The sequence below is a fragment of the Clytia hemisphaerica genome, unplaced genomic scaffold, assembly GCF_902728285.1.
Source record: "Clytia hemisphaerica strain Z4C2 unplaced genomic scaffold, Clytia hemisphaerica genome assembly, whole genome shotgun sequence".
NCBI lineage: Eukaryota > Metazoa > Cnidaria > Hydrozoa > Leptothecata > Clytiidae > Clytia > Clytia hemisphaerica.
In genome coordinates this window covers 503187-519622 of record NW_027104200.1, presented here as the reverse complement: position 1 = coordinate 519622, position 16436 = coordinate 503187, and the positions used below count along the sequence as shown (strand labels likewise).

The 16436-nt window shown below is 34.8% G+C and overlaps 1 protein-coding gene and 2 long non-coding RNA genes across 3 annotated transcripts in view; 1 reads left to right on the top strand and 2 right to left on the bottom strand.

The window, feature by feature from the left end:
* The first annotated feature begins 849 nt into the window (after positions 1–849).
* LOC136815220 (uncharacterized) overlaps positions 850–16436 on the top strand; it is a 37184-nt gene continuing 21597 nt past the window's right edge. Inside the window, exons 1-2 of the long non-coding RNA XR_010847694.1 lie at positions 850–1037; positions 1605–1640. This is a non-coding gene — a long non-coding RNA (uncharacterized lncRNA). The remainder of the gene's footprint in view (positions 1038–1604; positions 1641–16436) is intronic.
* On the bottom strand, positions 1625–14756 carry LOC136815219 (uncharacterized). The gene is made up of 4 exons (XM_067071666.1): positions 14546–14756; positions 13805–13900; positions 2589–2784; positions 1625–1862 (listed from the first exon to the last, which is right to left on the bottom strand). Exons 1-4 carry the CDS (start codon positions 14649–14651, stop codon positions 1841–1843), a joined length of 420 nt encoding a protein of 139 aa, XP_066927767.1. The 5' UTR covers positions 14652–14756; the 3' UTR covers positions 1625–1840.
* On the bottom strand, positions 3485–7468 carry LOC136815195 (uncharacterized). Its single transcript, XR_010847688.1, has 5 exons — positions 7188–7468; positions 6507–6556; positions 5097–5160; positions 4634–4705; positions 3485–3991 (listed from the first exon to the last, which is right to left on the bottom strand). It is a non-coding gene; the product is annotated as an uncharacterized lncRNA (long non-coding RNA).

Genomic DNA, 16436 nt, shown 5'->3' with positions numbered 1-16436 from the left:
AAGAGTGAAAGTTGTCAAAAAATTTTCGCGCTCGCTTCGCTCGCTTTTTCCTTTCCACAGCTTTTCTTCAATGAGACAGGGGTCAAACTTTGGAATTTGCGTCATCTGGTTGTACCACCTCTTTGAAGCTCGCGACTTTCCAGACCATAAATTTGGGCCAAACCTCGATTTAAATTTATTCTCAAAATAAAATATATTTAAGGCCTGCGACGAAAAAAATTCGGGGGGAAACCTTAAAGCTAAGGCTTAACTTTGCACTTACCTCCCTTAAAAAGCAAATTCAGGCGGGTTTTATACCACCGTACGCCAGAGAGGTAGTTTTTTGTAACTTTGACGGGATAGACGTGATAGACAGACCTTAAACATTGCCCTATGAAAGCTCCAATAATTGTAAGAGGTCTTAAAAGGTCGACGCTGTCGAGAATAAGGTCAAAAAACTGCAGAAAACTTTATGTTGGCCATAAAAAGGTCAAATTTAGCCCAATAAGGTCACAATCGTTTAACAAAAGAATTAAAAGCAAAATCAGCGCGTGAACGTGAAAATGGTTTTTTTCGCGCGTGAATACGTGAATTGCCAAAAAATTTTGCGTGAATACGTGAATTGAGAGTCGACAGGGGGGGCCTCATAAAGCAGTGATAAGTTTAGGGAGACAAATAGAGGTTAATAAAGGTTTCCTAGAAATCAGAACACATCATTTGCATAAAAAATTGAAAGGTCATAACATTTGGTCTCCTAGAAGATTTCTAAAAAATCTCTTTGCCGGCTGCTTCTCGTGCTTCTGTTATTTGACAAATGAAAGTAAGAAAGTTTTCTACTGACTTGTTCGTCTATCACGTACTCTAGTGTCTGTTGTGTTACCTTTTTTGCTTATTTATTTTTTCATATGCTTGCCTGACATTCCCATTATTCCTTTACAGGCTCTAACGAATAAAAAAATAAAAATAACAAAAATATAAAATTTTGATGTTTGTTAAACTTGGTTTTGATGGAATCTATCAGAAAACAAGGATGTATCATATCACGAATTCAAACAGAGGTATGTTTTTCTGTGTTCAGCAGTACTCTTTTGTGCTTAATTGTAGGGGGTGGAATAAGTAGGGGGGTTGGTACTCTGCGAGGAAATCCATAAAATGGGGGAGTCAATATTATAAGTGATTTTGGGGTGATTTTCCCAAAAAACCCCTAGGAAAATAAAGGTTTTGGCACTTTTTCAGGAACATTTCATAGAATGGGGGGTCATTATAATATGCTTTTGGGGTGATATTTTCTGAAAAATTGCGGCCCATACAATTAAACACATAAGAGTATTTAGCATGTTTATTTATTTTTTTCTGCAATGGGGGCGGAGGGCGGTTAGGTTCTTCTTCGGTTAGACCTTCAATGACTGTGGTCGAAGTTAAACAAGCACTTTTACCGTTCTCGATTATGCGGGTCAGAACTGTGGGCTATTTCAAATCACATCAGTTACTCGACCGTCCTCGGAAGTACAAATACATAAAACTCGCTTTTGTCTTTATCATGCCACCGTTCAGATCCTGGCTTTTAAACTTGTCCGATCCAGACATCATATGATATCAAATTATACCTTTCTTTTTTTACATAGGACAATTGGAACAATCATGATTTAACAACAAGATGGGTATGAATTATTTCAATCTATAAACATTTAATTCGTAAATTCAAATACAGCAGCACTAAAATCTTGAAACTTGAAAATTAAAATTCTAAAAATGTTAAACGAACACAGGTACAAAGTTTATTAATAAATATTGAATACGATTGTCGGATTACCGAATACAAGATCCAACGATCTCATCAAACGATGGAATTAGTAGACACTTAAAGTTCGTCATGTAGTGCCCTATAAGAAAATCAATTAAAAAAGACTGAATGAAATTAGATATCACTGATGGGCTAGGGTTGAAATTCCTAGATGAGAAATGAAGCCACTTATTTTACATCCAAAACGCGTGACCCGCACGTCTTTCACTTACTTGTCTGTACACAGACCCAGTATCTGCAGCTAATTTCAAAATTGCCGCAGAATTGTCTTTTCTCATTTGAGATTTTCCAAACCGACCGCTGTGATGGAGTGTTGATGAAAGAGGGAGACGACGAGAGAAGAGTTGCTATTTATAAATCATACTTCATTGCAGAGGTTTCCGTACGGTAATTTTTTTATCAAAAAGGCAATGCGCACAGAGTGTACTACGAAGCGATAAACGTGAGATACACTCTGGTGCATGTAGGTTTTCACACAATCGCCGAATTGAAAATGAAATCTAACGACGGGTTAAGGAAAATATGCCTCTTAAAGAAAAAGGTCTAGGTTCAATCAGCCCTTCTAAGTGCGGTGCAAGTCAAAAAAGGCTTCTTTTTTTGCTTAATAAAGGTTGAAGATATTTTTCTAGCCTTCCGATTTGGCATCGGCGTAGCCTGGATACGTCAAAAATACGTTAACACGTTCGACAGCTCAAGAATTTTTAATTTGACTTGAGAAATTCATTTTAAAAAGTAAATATCTTTATAACAAATCAGTGAAAATTGCTTGGATTTAGTCTAAAATTGTAATATTAGAGGGCTGTACCTGCTTTTCTTGGCGACACGTTTGAAATGTTGTTGACATTGCCAATTATGGTGGATATCCATAACAGAACGTTTGCATTTGCACCTTCCGCATGTGTTGGGGCATTTGTGGTAAACATCACTGTCAGGGTCATTGCATTGTTGCTCTTTGGTGAACGCCGCCATTTGTTTACAATACACCAACTGGTCTCTACATTCTGTGGTGGCAAAGATATTTCTTGATATTCATGATGTGATCTTTTATACGGAAACACCCGAAAAACACCGGGCGTTCGCCACCAGTTTTGAATTTAAACAATGAAACTGGTGGCAAACGCACGGTGTTTTTTGGGTGTTTCTGTATAAAAGACTACGTCACGAATAGAATAATTACTAGCCTGAATCGCAACCCTCTACAAAACCGCAGGTCGTACATTTATAATAGTAGGAGCACGGATCCATCTACCCAGTGGGCACAGGACGTCCAGAGGACGTCCATACAAGGTCCATTTCGGACGAAAGGACGTCAAATGTGGACGACTTTAGGACGTCCTAAGGACGTGAAAAATGAAACGGATCCCGTCCGTCCGATGTTGGTCCAATACGGACGTCCAAAGGGACGCGAAAAGGACGTAATATGGACTTAACTTTTGTAAATGGACGTCCTGAAGACGTTTATCAGACGTCGGGTGGACACAATGTTTGTACTTGGACGTCCTTAGGACGTTTTTCAGACGTGATTTAGACGTCCAGGTGGATTTAATTTTTGTATTTGGACGTCCTTTGGACGTGATTAAAACGTGCGGGATGACTTTATTTAGTCGTCTCTATGGAGTCGTATTCTCTTTTTAAGCTTCTTGATTGTGACATTTGCATGGTCAAAATATTTATTTCTTGTTATAATTTTATTGGTTTTTATAAACATCCGGACATTCTGTGCCCACTGGGTCAGAGTTTTGTTGAGATAGTATTTATGTTTCTTTTCAAAAGAATTTTAATTTCGTTTATTGAATTATTCCAAGTTGAAAATATATCACTAAATTCAGTTAGTTTTCTCGTCAACATAACAACAAAGGTATCAGAAAAATAAACAGAAAGATTTTGTATTTTGTCGAAACTATTATCTTCTGAAGCAAACAACTGAAACAAGTATCTGAACAGGGTGAAAAAAACTACGTACAAATTTTACGCCTTGATGAAATATATATGATTTGAAAAAGTCTAATAACAGTCTTTAACTTCTACTCTGGTTATTACTTGTGAATATATCGGACGTCTTCAAATACTTGGTGCCATTAAAGTTTGACATGCTTTTCTTTGTGTTTAAATTTGGTTTCCTTCTTTTCTTTCAAGTCGACTCAGTCAGACATTGATAAAATCGATCTGCGAACACACGTTTGAAAGTCCTTCTTCTTAATGCACAACCTTGATTGAAAGGAAAATAATAATTTATGAAAATAATTACAAATAATATGACAAAATCAAACAAAGGAATGTCTTTTTTTTTAGGATAATTATTGACTATAACCTTCCGGATAGCAGTGTGCCAAAATAACTTATTAACATATGGGACAAAGGGTGTTAATTTGTCCTTCCTTAATTTTACCTTCACACAGACCCACTGGGACCCCTCCCCACTGGAAAAATTGGCCCCGGTTGAAAATCATCCTCTAATTTTTGTCCCCATTGAAAATAATCAAATAAACCGATCCTCACTGCAAAATTTTATTCTATTTTTCTCTTCCCACTGAATCTTCTGACTTAAAAACAAAAGAATTGAATTCCTTAGCCATAAAAAACATGAGAATAGTAATTCCTATCGAGTTTCAGTCCATTATTTTTATCCCCAATTGCTGAAATAATTTAGTCTACAAAGCAAGTTTTTTGAGATCATGATGTAAGCTCCATTTCACCTTTATTGATATAAATCTGAGGGTACAGGTTTCTCCCTTGAAAGGTTTTACCCAAAATCTCGGCACTTAATAAAGAGGGTATTTAGAAACTATGATCCCAGATCTGATGGATGAATCTAAGCATTTGTATCATATTAGTATCTATGAGGTTTACCTGTAACATGTTGATGATCTTTTGGTTCAGCTGGACTGACGAGTTAGATTTACGCAATAGTGTTGATCGAATCTGGAAAACAAAATGAGGAAACAAAAGTTTTGAGTAGAAAGAGTGGAAAACCCTCAAAACCTTTATAACTACAAGCTCTTTTTTATAATAGATAGTAATGAAGCTACAACAATTTAAGAACAGTGCTAAGCTGAAACTTAATTGCAAGAAATTCAAGAGTAAAATTGGATAAAGAGCCTAAAATATCTCAATCTCGTCCTAAAATAAAAACAGAAAGCAGGATTGAGGGTCAAGAAACCAAAAACTTTAATCTGATGTTATCTCAATTACCTCCTTCATTTCATTCCTAAGTGGTTAAGAATTTCTCACCAGGTCACTGAAAGAGGGGTGTATTATTCGTCAATGATAAAGTTGACTGTTGGTACCTAAAACACACCAAAGAATAGCATACCTTGCTTTGAACAATCAGTTATTTTTGCATTTTCCAGAGGGCCAGTAGGATTATGGGTACGAACCTAAAAGGTAAAGTAAGGGTATTCTGATACGAATGAAACTTAAGTTTCTCAAAGAAAACCCATATATACAATACCACACGAAAATAAGACCCTTATTTTGATTAAATAATAACGCCTTTTGATCGAAAATCTTTCTCCAATTTTGTACGTCTTCCACCACAGAAGTGGGTTGTTGTCAATCAAAAGTCACAGTTATTGCGGTTGGTTCGAAACGCAGGACACAGGACCCAGGACGCAGGACACAGGACGCAGGTCATTGCTGACAGGTCAGCTTTAATTGCTGTAAAAAACAAAGAAAATGTTTGAAAAACACTTGTAATTGTTAGAAATATCATTCTGAAGGTATTTTATTGGTCTAGAACCTTTTTAAAGGTCAAAATCTATCCACATGCTTGCCACGTGCTTTTGCATTTTGTGCCGTGTATAACACAGACCTGTAATACTTGTATTATATATTACACATAAATCACGCATGTGTAGTAGCAGTTATCTTTTCAATGTCTGACATGTGACATATATGTTATACACAAAATACATGTGTTAAAAATATTTATCTCATCTTTAAACAGCCCCAACAGGAAAATAGCTATTTCACAATCGCTATATCATATCTCATTATATCTCCTGCATCACCTTGGGTATGATAACAAAAATTGACTAAAATAGCGTCAAAGGTTTGTATTTTATTAATATATCAATATTTTCATTCCCTATCTCGTATTTTTGATGAAAATGACGTCACTATTTTCATATCTCTAAAACAGCTCTCTTGGAGCATTTAATGTTTTCAAAATATATAAATCTATATCTACTTGCACCATCAGCATCCTATTGAGCATGAAAAAACATTTTGTTGTAAACTGATGTACACACCTTGTATTTTGTGCTAGCGTCATCATTTACATAATTTAAATGTCATTTTGTCAATATTTAGGATTGATGGCTTGTCATTTAAAAATCTTTAAATAGCGTATTTTGTATAATATATAATTTTCCATTGCGTATAATGTTTTTAGAAACATTTTATACATTATATGTTACGAGTGTGTTACAATTTTCCGGTCTGTAGTTTGTATGACCTGCGTCCTGTGTCCTGTCTCCTGCGTCCTGTCTCCTGCGTTTCGAACCAACCGCAGTTATTGCAATTCACCGGTCTCTTTTTGAACAAAATATTTTTGTGTCTCCTCTGTTTTTTCAGAAAAAATAAATTTGTACTTGCTTCCCAAAGAACTTATCAAAAAAATGAAACTTTAGAAACTCATTATGTTATGATGCCATCTAATTTTCAGAATTTTCTAGCCAATTCCAATTATTAGAGAAAATATCGTCTTAGAAATTTCACTCACCTGAAAATGATCAATCAAAAGTCTTTGCTCCATCTTTTCAGCATAAGCTCCTTAAAAATGAAAGTGGCAAAAATAATAATCTTATTCCAACATTTTATAAACTGAAGAGCACCACATTAAAATTGGCTCACTAAAAAGTTTCAAGAAAAAGAATCAAAACAAAACATTCGATTTTTTGGCGATTCGAATGTTCAAAATGAATTTCGTATATTCGAATGTTTAAAAAAAAAAGAACGTTTCTAAATCAAAACATTCGAAACGCACATTAGAAAAAATATTTTTCTAAAAATTGAAAAGGCCGACCGCTTGCTAATTAAACCCAACTAAAAATGCCTGAAAAACAACACAAAGTACAGAAACAAACGTTTTGAGAAAAGAAGGCCTTGTTTTATTGCTTGGATGTGTATCTTAAGAAGTCTTGAATTCATGTGGCCCCTTGTGTTTTATTGTTTACAAAATAGAATGGAAAAGCTTAAACCAAAAGTCGAACGAGAACACACAAAACTTGATCAGTGGTGGAAGAAACCAGGATGTTCAGAATACAAAATGCAACAACAAAAAATTTCTTTAAAACGCTAGGTTTTTGTGAGCCTGTGGTAATGTTTTATTCCTTCGTATAAATATATGACGGTATACTACTGTATGAAAACAAATAGAAAGAAGCAATTTTTTACCACTTACTCTTCTATAATCTTGTTACTTGTATCCTCCACTTTAAGCAATCTTTTGAACCATAAAAAGAAGATGCCGAAGATGTCAAATCACCAGAAATATTGGATCTTCCATGACCATCTTTGTCTTTTCCTCACGAAGTTTTGCTTTGAAAAATACTCTGTCGCCTCAAAAAATTTTATGGAGAACTTTTATAACGGGCCAATCAGATCACCGTATTTCATTTTTATTTTCAAGAAGTAGTCGGGGGGTTATTTGAACTAACTATTTATTAACTGACAGTTAGTAAAATATTATATACATTTTTTAATGTCTTAATTGGAAAGATATGAAAATGAACTTCATATAATTGTGAAATTCTTGCCGAACGCTCCATTATTTGCATACGCCATTTCGGAGTTCGCGACGCCATTTTGCAGGCGGAGCAAAAAATGGCCGTGGAAGGGCAGAGACCGGCGGAGATTCCTTTGTAAACAAAACAGAATCCCCTTTCTAAAAACTATTCTGCAGTTTCTCATTTCTTGGTGGATGGAAAATGGAAAGAGAAGGCTGTCTTTTTGTATTTGCTCACTAAATTATCATAAAAGTGTTTGATTACTGCTTTATCATTGTCTTTTTACAGTATTATGTACTGGATTAGTTAGGCAGACGTAATAACCTTCTTCTCTGTCTATGTGTGTAACCTTTGCTTGATCTGATTTTTAGAAGCTTCTTGTTGGTTTTGGTAGCAACCTTACTAGCTAGGCTAGCTTTATGCTCCTCTCAGATATATTTTTTATACCTTTTGAAAATCACTGTACAGAGGCGACTGAGGTTAAATCCCAAATTGCAGCGGTTCACTTGACAAGTAAATGAATCTTCGTCAACCTATTTCATATTGTCATATGTGTATGGATGGACAGTATCAGGATGGTTTCACATTTTCCTATTATTTATTTTAGAGAAAAACAAATGACAAAATGAATGAATTTAGCAGAATTAGCAAACATGGTAGAGAGAAAACTAGTTGTTATTTATTTGGCCTTGTTGATGGTTGATGTTATCTGGTTTGTATAGTAACAAAAGAGGAAGTGTTTTTAATGGCAGACAAATTACTCTCAAAGGAAATTTGAATACTGTTGCAAGTTAAGTCCGTGTTGCAAGTTATGGCCGTTCACGGTACTATTCTTTTGATAGAATTATGCTACAAGTGGCAATACAGACAAATTTTGTAGGACACGTTTTTGTTGGAATACTCCTGATTTTGAACCTGTTCATCAAAGATCAACCGATGGGTTCATGACAAGATACGATGCTGTTACAAAGGCAATTTTTGAATATAAACTAAATCTTAGACTGTGTTGTGTATAATCATCAAGGCTTTGTGAATGGGCTATCTGTTGAAAAAAACATATTTTATAGACAGTCAACGGTAAAAAATTATGGATATTATGTACGGATAAATTTGCTCTCACCACAGCTGCTTTAAGACTTTATAAAACAAATGATCGTGGTTTTTTCTTACAAAAATTTACTTATGAATAGCATACTCAAACTTACCTATTCTTCCTTTTAGTTGAATTTCTAATATAACATCAAATTTTTTACACCATTGTTCTCCTAATTAATAGATATTATTTTTTATATTTTTTTTATTGAGCTAAAAGCAGTATTTAGCAGTATTTGTTTTGTTAATCACAAATTCATGTTGAATATATAAAACTCTTAGTAGGGGGAAATTTGTTCGTTTTTTTGAGGTCGCTCGAATTTTTTAGTCAAAGCACTTGTTATACATTTTTGGAAAGCTAAGGGGTAGGGGACTCAAAATAACTTGGGTGCCAATTTTCTTTCGGACACTTTGGTGTGATTTTCGGACAAATACGACGGTCTCAGGCAAAAATCATAGAGTGAAAAATTAATGAAAATTTTAGCTTGAGAAAACGGAGACCTGTTGTATATTTTTGGAAAGCTCTCAAAAAATTAAGATTAGTGATATATTGCGAGTATAGGTGATTTCAGTACCTAACTCGAGACATTGAGCTTCCGAAAGCGCAAAAACTGGACAAAACAGCTGTTTCTGGCTGAAAAATACTGAAAACACTGTTTTTAAGGATTAATATCTCGAGTTAGGTAAAGAAATCACCTATACTCGCAATATATCACTAATCTTAATTTTCTGAGAGCTTTCCAAAAATATACAACAGGTCTCCGTCTTCTCAAGCTGAAATTTTCATTAATTTTTCACCCTATGATTTTTGCCTGAGACCGTCGTATTTGTCCGAAAATCACACCAAAGTGTCCGAAAGAAAATTGGCACCCAAGTTATTTTGATTCCCCTACCCCTTAGCTTTCCAAAAATGTATAACAAGTGCTTTGACTAAAAAAATCGAGCGATTTTACAAAATTTCCCCCTACTATCTGTACAAAACAATAACAAACTGATGTATAATTAGCAAAAATATGTTCTGATATTATTTATCATTGCTTTGAGGCATGGGAATTTCCAATGGAAAGTACCTAGAAAAAGGGAATCGGAACAATTCTTTAGAGGGAGACTCCTTTTGTTTGATTCCATTCCTGTTTTCTTTGATATGATTATATACATAGAAAGACCCCCAGTCACAGCATTGTTTTTTTAGATGTGAACAATCAGATACGATGAAGAATGGAGGACTCTTGATAAGCTAAAAAAGAGAAATATTCAGGTTTTGTGTAGTGACATCCATGATAGATTTAGTTCTAAGTGGAAAATTATATTTTGACTGTTTGAGGATGAGTTTCAATCGAATTTTTAAAGGTTTGTTTACTTTTTGTGTAGACACGACGAGGGAGTGCTGGAGGAATCACCCTAGGGGGCTTGTTTTGCTCCGTCTCAGTCGGGTACAACTCGATAATAGTCCGAGATCGTAGCTTACGGCTCTCTGAAATGATTCTCTAGTTGAGGCCGACTGCACCCCCGCCATTAGATTTGCTCCGCTTACAAAATGGCGTCGTGAACTCCGAAATGGCGTATTTACAAAATCAATGTTAGGAAATATTGCACCCCCGGCTACAAACATGTTTCTATACACTCGCTACCAGACTTCCAATCACAGGTCTAAATAACATAATTTTGGGCGTATTACGGACGCCTATTAGACGTCCTGAAAAAATCAAGTCTATTAAAGACGTCTGAAGGACGTTGCGATTGGACGGGGACGGGCTTTGGACGGGCAGACGTGATTCGGACGTCATATAGGCGTCCTCCAGACTTTCTGTGCCCACTGGGTAGTGGCATTTTAGTGGATCACATGTTTTGTTATAAGAACAAAATATATAAGGTTTCGATGGTCAAAAATTAAGAATAAGTTGAAAAAATCATGCTTTGCTGGCTCTAAGACACCCAAATTACTAAGAGATGGACAAGAATGCTTGCATGATGGTGAAAATAAGAATATGTTTAAAACAATTAGGCTTAAAACTCAAAAAGCTCGGAACACCCGAGGGCTTTAAAGTTTTGTATTTTCTTATATATAAAGAAACGTGAAGATGGGTGCCCTAAAGTAATTTTATAGTCCAGGCAATATTGGGCATGAGGTAGCACCTTGACGGTGAAAAAGGTTTGAAACTGTTTTTGGATTCAAACATATCTATATTTTGAGAATCGCGATGGTTTTCAGGCTAACCAGGGTGGCAATCGTTTTTGGAGCCAATTTGCCTGGGGTAGGGTACTGCATTTCAAGATATCTCATGAACTACATATCAAAACTTATTAAAACTTTGCAGGGTTTTAGATAAAGCATCAAGGATTGTGTGTGAAAAATTTCAAGATGGTAGCAAGAATAATGTGTATTTTTCAGAACCGAATATCAAAATTTTGTGAAAAAATCTAATTTAAAAAAAAAATAAAACTTTTAAATTTTACACAGGGCCAAATTCTTCCATGAAATAGATGTTAATGCCTTCATTGCTCGTAGTCGGTATAGTTGTAGCATTGTGGAAACTTTTATGGATTTTAGACGACTGTTTTTGATTTACAGTCCATTTATTTTGAAAATTCGGTCAAAACTGCCCCAAAATACAAGAAAAATTTTTGACGTTTTTCTATATAGCTTAGCAAAAAGCCAAGTAAACCTCATTAAAATTTCACAGATGTTAGTTTTTAAGGCCAGGAACATTCAAGTGAAGTTTCGAGATGGTGGGATGAAAAATGTGTATTTTACAGACCAGAATATTTCGGATTTTTCATAGAAATTAAGATCTCTCTCTAGTTTTGACACCTGAAACGTTGTCTGAGACTCATATTTTCAATTAATTGAAGCATTTTTGTTGATAATATCTATAACTATATATACATTCTTAGTTTAGAAGTCTGACTTAACAGTGTTAAGTGCCTTTGGTATTTTACAGACCACTTTTCTGGCTACTTTTGATTTAAATAAAATTGACTCAATTTGAAATATCTCACTTGTCACCAAGTCATGTAAATCAAAGTTGAAACGCTTTTAAAGTTGTCATGTGTCGAAATGCGTTTCTGTTTATTTTGAATTATATCTCTAAGATTCGTCATCTCGAAACTTTGCTATCTGGATCTAAATCTTGATTCCTTGAGGTGTTTTTTACTGTTACAAAAAAGATGCCAAAAATAATGTAAAAAGCAAACAGTAGAGTGTATCTGGAAAAAAGGGGAATAATGGTACAAAAAAATCCTCAGGATCTGTTGCTATAACGGATCTTTCTAATAGAAAAATCGAGAATAAATGTTAGTGTTATGAATTCTGAGGATTTGTTATTCTACTTTCCTTCGGACACACTGTAGGATAGATATGACCAATAATATCATTATTCACCCAATTTTGTAAATTTTCAGTGACCTTTTTTCGATTCAAAAGACCTACGGCGATCCTTCGTGCTGGTCTCATTATGTCAATATTTCTACCGTGCACGTGAATCATCTAGAACATCTGCTATCTCTTTAGCCTTGAATACAATCTTAAGTTTAAACTTACCAAGAATAATGTTGCGCTATCAATATTGGTACTCGCTATTATTTTTACATGGAAACAAGAGACAATCGTCTTCAATGCAAGTTGAATGGTTTTAAAGAACCAAAATTGAATTTCATTTTAGATTTGATCATTAGAAGATCCCTGTCTCAACGACCCATTGAATCTGTGGGAATAAGGTTAAGAAAAGTATCCAATGAGATTGGCAATCTCTTGCTTTTAAGGGGTATTTTAAGACTTGGTGGCTATGGTTAGCTTAGTGGTTGTTAGCTCAGTTGGTTTGGTGTGTAGGGGTGAGTCATAGTACAGGTTAACGCCTTGACCGCTACCACCGAATTCTCCTCATCGCTCGCCTGGGAAGATAATGATTTAGAAATAAGCACATCTCAACGTTGTCTCAAGGAGTTCGGCGATCAGATGCATAGTAGTCATCAGTTAATGTGATTCAGCAATGTAGGTCTAAGGTGGTCGTATAAAAGTTGGAGGTAGCCATTACACAGTTTAGCGTAAGCAACATCCCATCCCGTCCTGGTTAAATTGATTCGAATAAAAAGACCTGAGTGAGAATCAACCGCATAATCCAGCGTACACTGGAGCTACTTTCTTCTATAGATTTTTATGCTGAAAATTGAAAACCTTTTAAAAACCAGCATAAAAAAAGGCTTTTTTCGACAAGTTCCCAGATAAATCTTTTCATTAGTAGTGTCTTAAAGATATCGACGATAAACTGTATTACTTTAGAACTAGGAAAAGGTTTTAAAGCCTAGAAAGTAATGTCAAGCTTGACTTAAAGTGCCGATACCGATGGCTTTGATCTGGAATTTAGATTAGGTACTGTACGCCACCTTGAATGTTGCATGTATCCTACTAATCTAGGTTGTCCTACTAGTACTAAGACAAGCTTAATAGTTATCAAGATTATTAAACTTAAAGGTTTTCTTTTTAAAATAAGAGTGATATCGTTTGCTTACTCATCAATTTTAATTCACAAGCTTTCTCCCATTGGATTGTCACGTATGTGGAGCAAGATTGGTCAGAAAGAGGAATAGAAAAACATTCTTTGCTTATATCAGCATAATAGAACAATAGGCAGACACTGTCCCGTTATGAAATATGTGTCTGATATGAAATGGGAACACTTGTGTAAAAACAAAACCTTTAAAGTTTGAGTCATTATTAAGTCTTTTCGGCTACAATGTAAACACAGGTTGACGTGTCAGTCTTGTTTGATAGTGCAGCATAATACTTTAAATTTATTCACTTTCAGCTACTTTTATATAGATATATTCAAAAAAGGGAATGCTTAGTCTATAAAATACCAATCAGATAAATAAAATGTTTCAGGGATATATTTGTTTGTCTGCTTCCACAAGTCAACGTAGCGGGGTTTCGTGTAACGCTTTATATATTAGGAGAAAATCTAGTAAAAAACTTCCTATAAGAAGGGCATGACAAGAAAAATTGGAAAATAAGAACAGCCGAGCTTCAATAAAGATTTACTATTTTGTATTTGAAAAAATAATGTATGATTTAATGAATGGATAGAAGTTTTGTTGGATCGGGTTTGCTTAAAAAATGAAAATGATGATTTCCATGGTCAAGATAATTAATTTGTTTTAGTTTGTGAAAACGGTAATATAATAATAACTTATTACTACCAACCTGGACAGACATTGTAGCAATCCTTACACACTTGACATAACGCTTGCCAGTACAAAGATGTCTCGCATTTCACTTGGTCAGCCTCGTAACAGTTCGCTATAACAAGTTTTGAATAAAATATTTAAACATTTTACTGTAGATTCTCTTTCACTCGAACAATGAAAGCTCGGGTGTCTCCATAACTCTAGGAAATGTGTGTTCTACAGCTTTTCTCGGGATTAGATCATAGGAATTTTTTGAGTTGTTGGATTCCGCAATAATTTGCTTCTGATTATTTTGAGCTTGTGCGATCTATTTATAGTAGAAAGGCAAGTAGAATTAAAGTTGTTTTAAGAAATTGGGAAATTTGGAAATTTTAATCATGAAAAACCATGGTTTTGAAACTATTTTTCGCCTGTGTATGATGACGTCAGAAGTGGAGGGGGTCCGGATAGAAGTACCGAAGTACAATATTGTGTGTTTTTAGTACGCAAAATCTTAAAGTGGGGTAAAAATCATATGCCACTTCCGTTACGAAGCTTTGGATTATAAATTGAACTTGAGTCGGAAAGAAATTAATACAATGGAGTCTCCGTAACTCGAGCATGCACAGGGAATACAAATTGGTTTGAGGTAAGGAAATTTCGACTTATAGAGTGAGGTTTATAAGGTATTATTAACTTAAGGGACAATAAAACTTATTCGAATTAAGGAGTCATTCGAGTTATAGAGATTCCACTGTAATGATTTGATTATGCTTACGTTCTTCCAGCCGGTTGTGAAACCAATCGGTTTTACTCAAATCACATTTCACCGTCGCATACAGTAAACCAAAAGATGCCATCAACAACGCTAATGAACTTTCCATTGCGAGCTGCTGAAATTCGACTAGGATTTTATGTTTTTCTGAATGATTCAAACTTATGACAAAAATGTTATCTTTGGAAATCTTTTGACTAAAACTGTTTCATATTTTCTGTAAAAGTTTCTAAAATTCGCAAAGGAGACGTGTACATTTTTATTTAATGTACTTGAGTTTTTTTATAAGAGAAAACTATAAGAACATGAGGCTTCGATGGCCAAAATATTAAGAACAAGTTCAGAACATTTTCAGGCTTTGCGAATTCTAAGACACTCCAGTTTCTTAAGAAATTGCACAATAATACTCCTAAAATGGTGAAAATAAGAACATTTTTAGGCTTACAACTCAAAAGTTTAAGAACATCTGAAGGTTTCAATGATTTTGGATATTCTTATAAAAAAATGTGTATATGATTCAGTTTGGTTGTATAATTTGATATAATATTCTTCAATTGCTTTATTATTGAAATATTAATATTTTTATAAATAATTCATACTTTGTATTGACTTTCTTTATTGTCCATTCATCATTTGGTATTTTCCTTAAAACATAACATCCCAAATAATTGATGGCTTTTACAAAAGTGTATCTAAGAAAATAAATTGAAAAATATTTAAAGAAAATTTGTACCTCCTATGTTGAGGAGTTGTGACGTCCAGGGTGGTCTGAAAAATAAAAAATCCAGGAGGTTCTGGTTTTTCGAGTGTAAAAATACAGGGTGGCCAGTAAAATGAGGTGGAAAGGTCAAATGTTAAGGGTGGTCCAAAAATTGAGAAAAAAGGATCCTGAAGAAATAGGAAAAAAAATCCAGGGGTCAACTTTCCCCCAAAAAAGACCTCCTCTAAATAGGAGGCAAAAATTTTTTCTAGAATAGCTCATTGATTATGATCACCCAATTGAATTTTGAAACAAGAAGCCCGTTGGGCCTGAAGGCCCAGCGAAAAGTAACGTGTTGAAAACGAGCGTGCAAAACAGCAAATGTATGACCATGTTGATCAAAGACAGGAAAAATATTTTCAAAGTCACTGCGGTACTTCTCAATAGTTAGACGCTTGAAACTTTATTGAATGGTCTCCATTCCAACCGGGTCTACAGGCGCAGGTTCACGGTTGAATACTCTCGGGTACCTAATAGCGGGGGGGGCTGGTAAACTAGCTCGGGTAATACTAGGGTAATACTCAAGTAATTGACGTGAGGTATACCCGAAAATCCCGATGAGCAATTTACTCGAGTATTTCGGGTCGAAAAATTCCAAAAATAGACACCCGTCTTACCCGGGTAACTAGGGTTCTCGGGTTTACCTGATTTACCCGTTTGCTCACGTCAGCCTCTTTACAGTTCAAACTCGGGTAAATCAGGTTTAAATATCAGTGGTTTTTGCGAAACATATTCGAAATTGTTTTGTTAAAATGCCGCAAGGAAAAAGAGGAAGCATCACATTTTGCATTACTTTATTTGATATATTTTCAGAATAATCACATAAGAATTCACAAATACAGTTTAACAGCGTAAGAGTAATCTAGCTTCGAAATACACGATTTATAAATAAACGACTGTCAACGATCTTTTTGGGGAAAATTAATTGTTGACTGGCTCTTTTATCAACTTAATGTAACGTCTGGTTTTTGATCATAGAAACGATAGAAAGATGTCATAATAAAATTAAAAATTCGTCCAAAAGATAATTTTGAGTGGTTTAATGAGGCAAGTCTTAGTGATACTGTTAAGTTAGAAATAATTGCAACAAACCTAGCGAACTGAAATCAATCTGTTCAAAATTATCTTTCCAAC

Bases quoted from the DNA above. Each gene is read 5' to 3' on its own strand.
- LOC136815219 (XM_067071666.1), bottom strand. From the start codon at position 14,651: ATGGAAAGTTCATTAGCGTTGTTGATGGCATCTTTTGGTTTACTGTAT. The intron at 13,901-14,545 runs GTAAGCATAATC...AACTTGTTATAG, and splicing joins TCACAACCGGCTGGAAGAAC to CGAACTGTTACGAGGCTGAC. The intron at 2,785-13,804 runs GTTGGTAGTAAT...TTGCCACCACAG, and splicing joins TTGCTACAATGTCTGTCCAG to AATGTAGAGACCAGTTGGTG.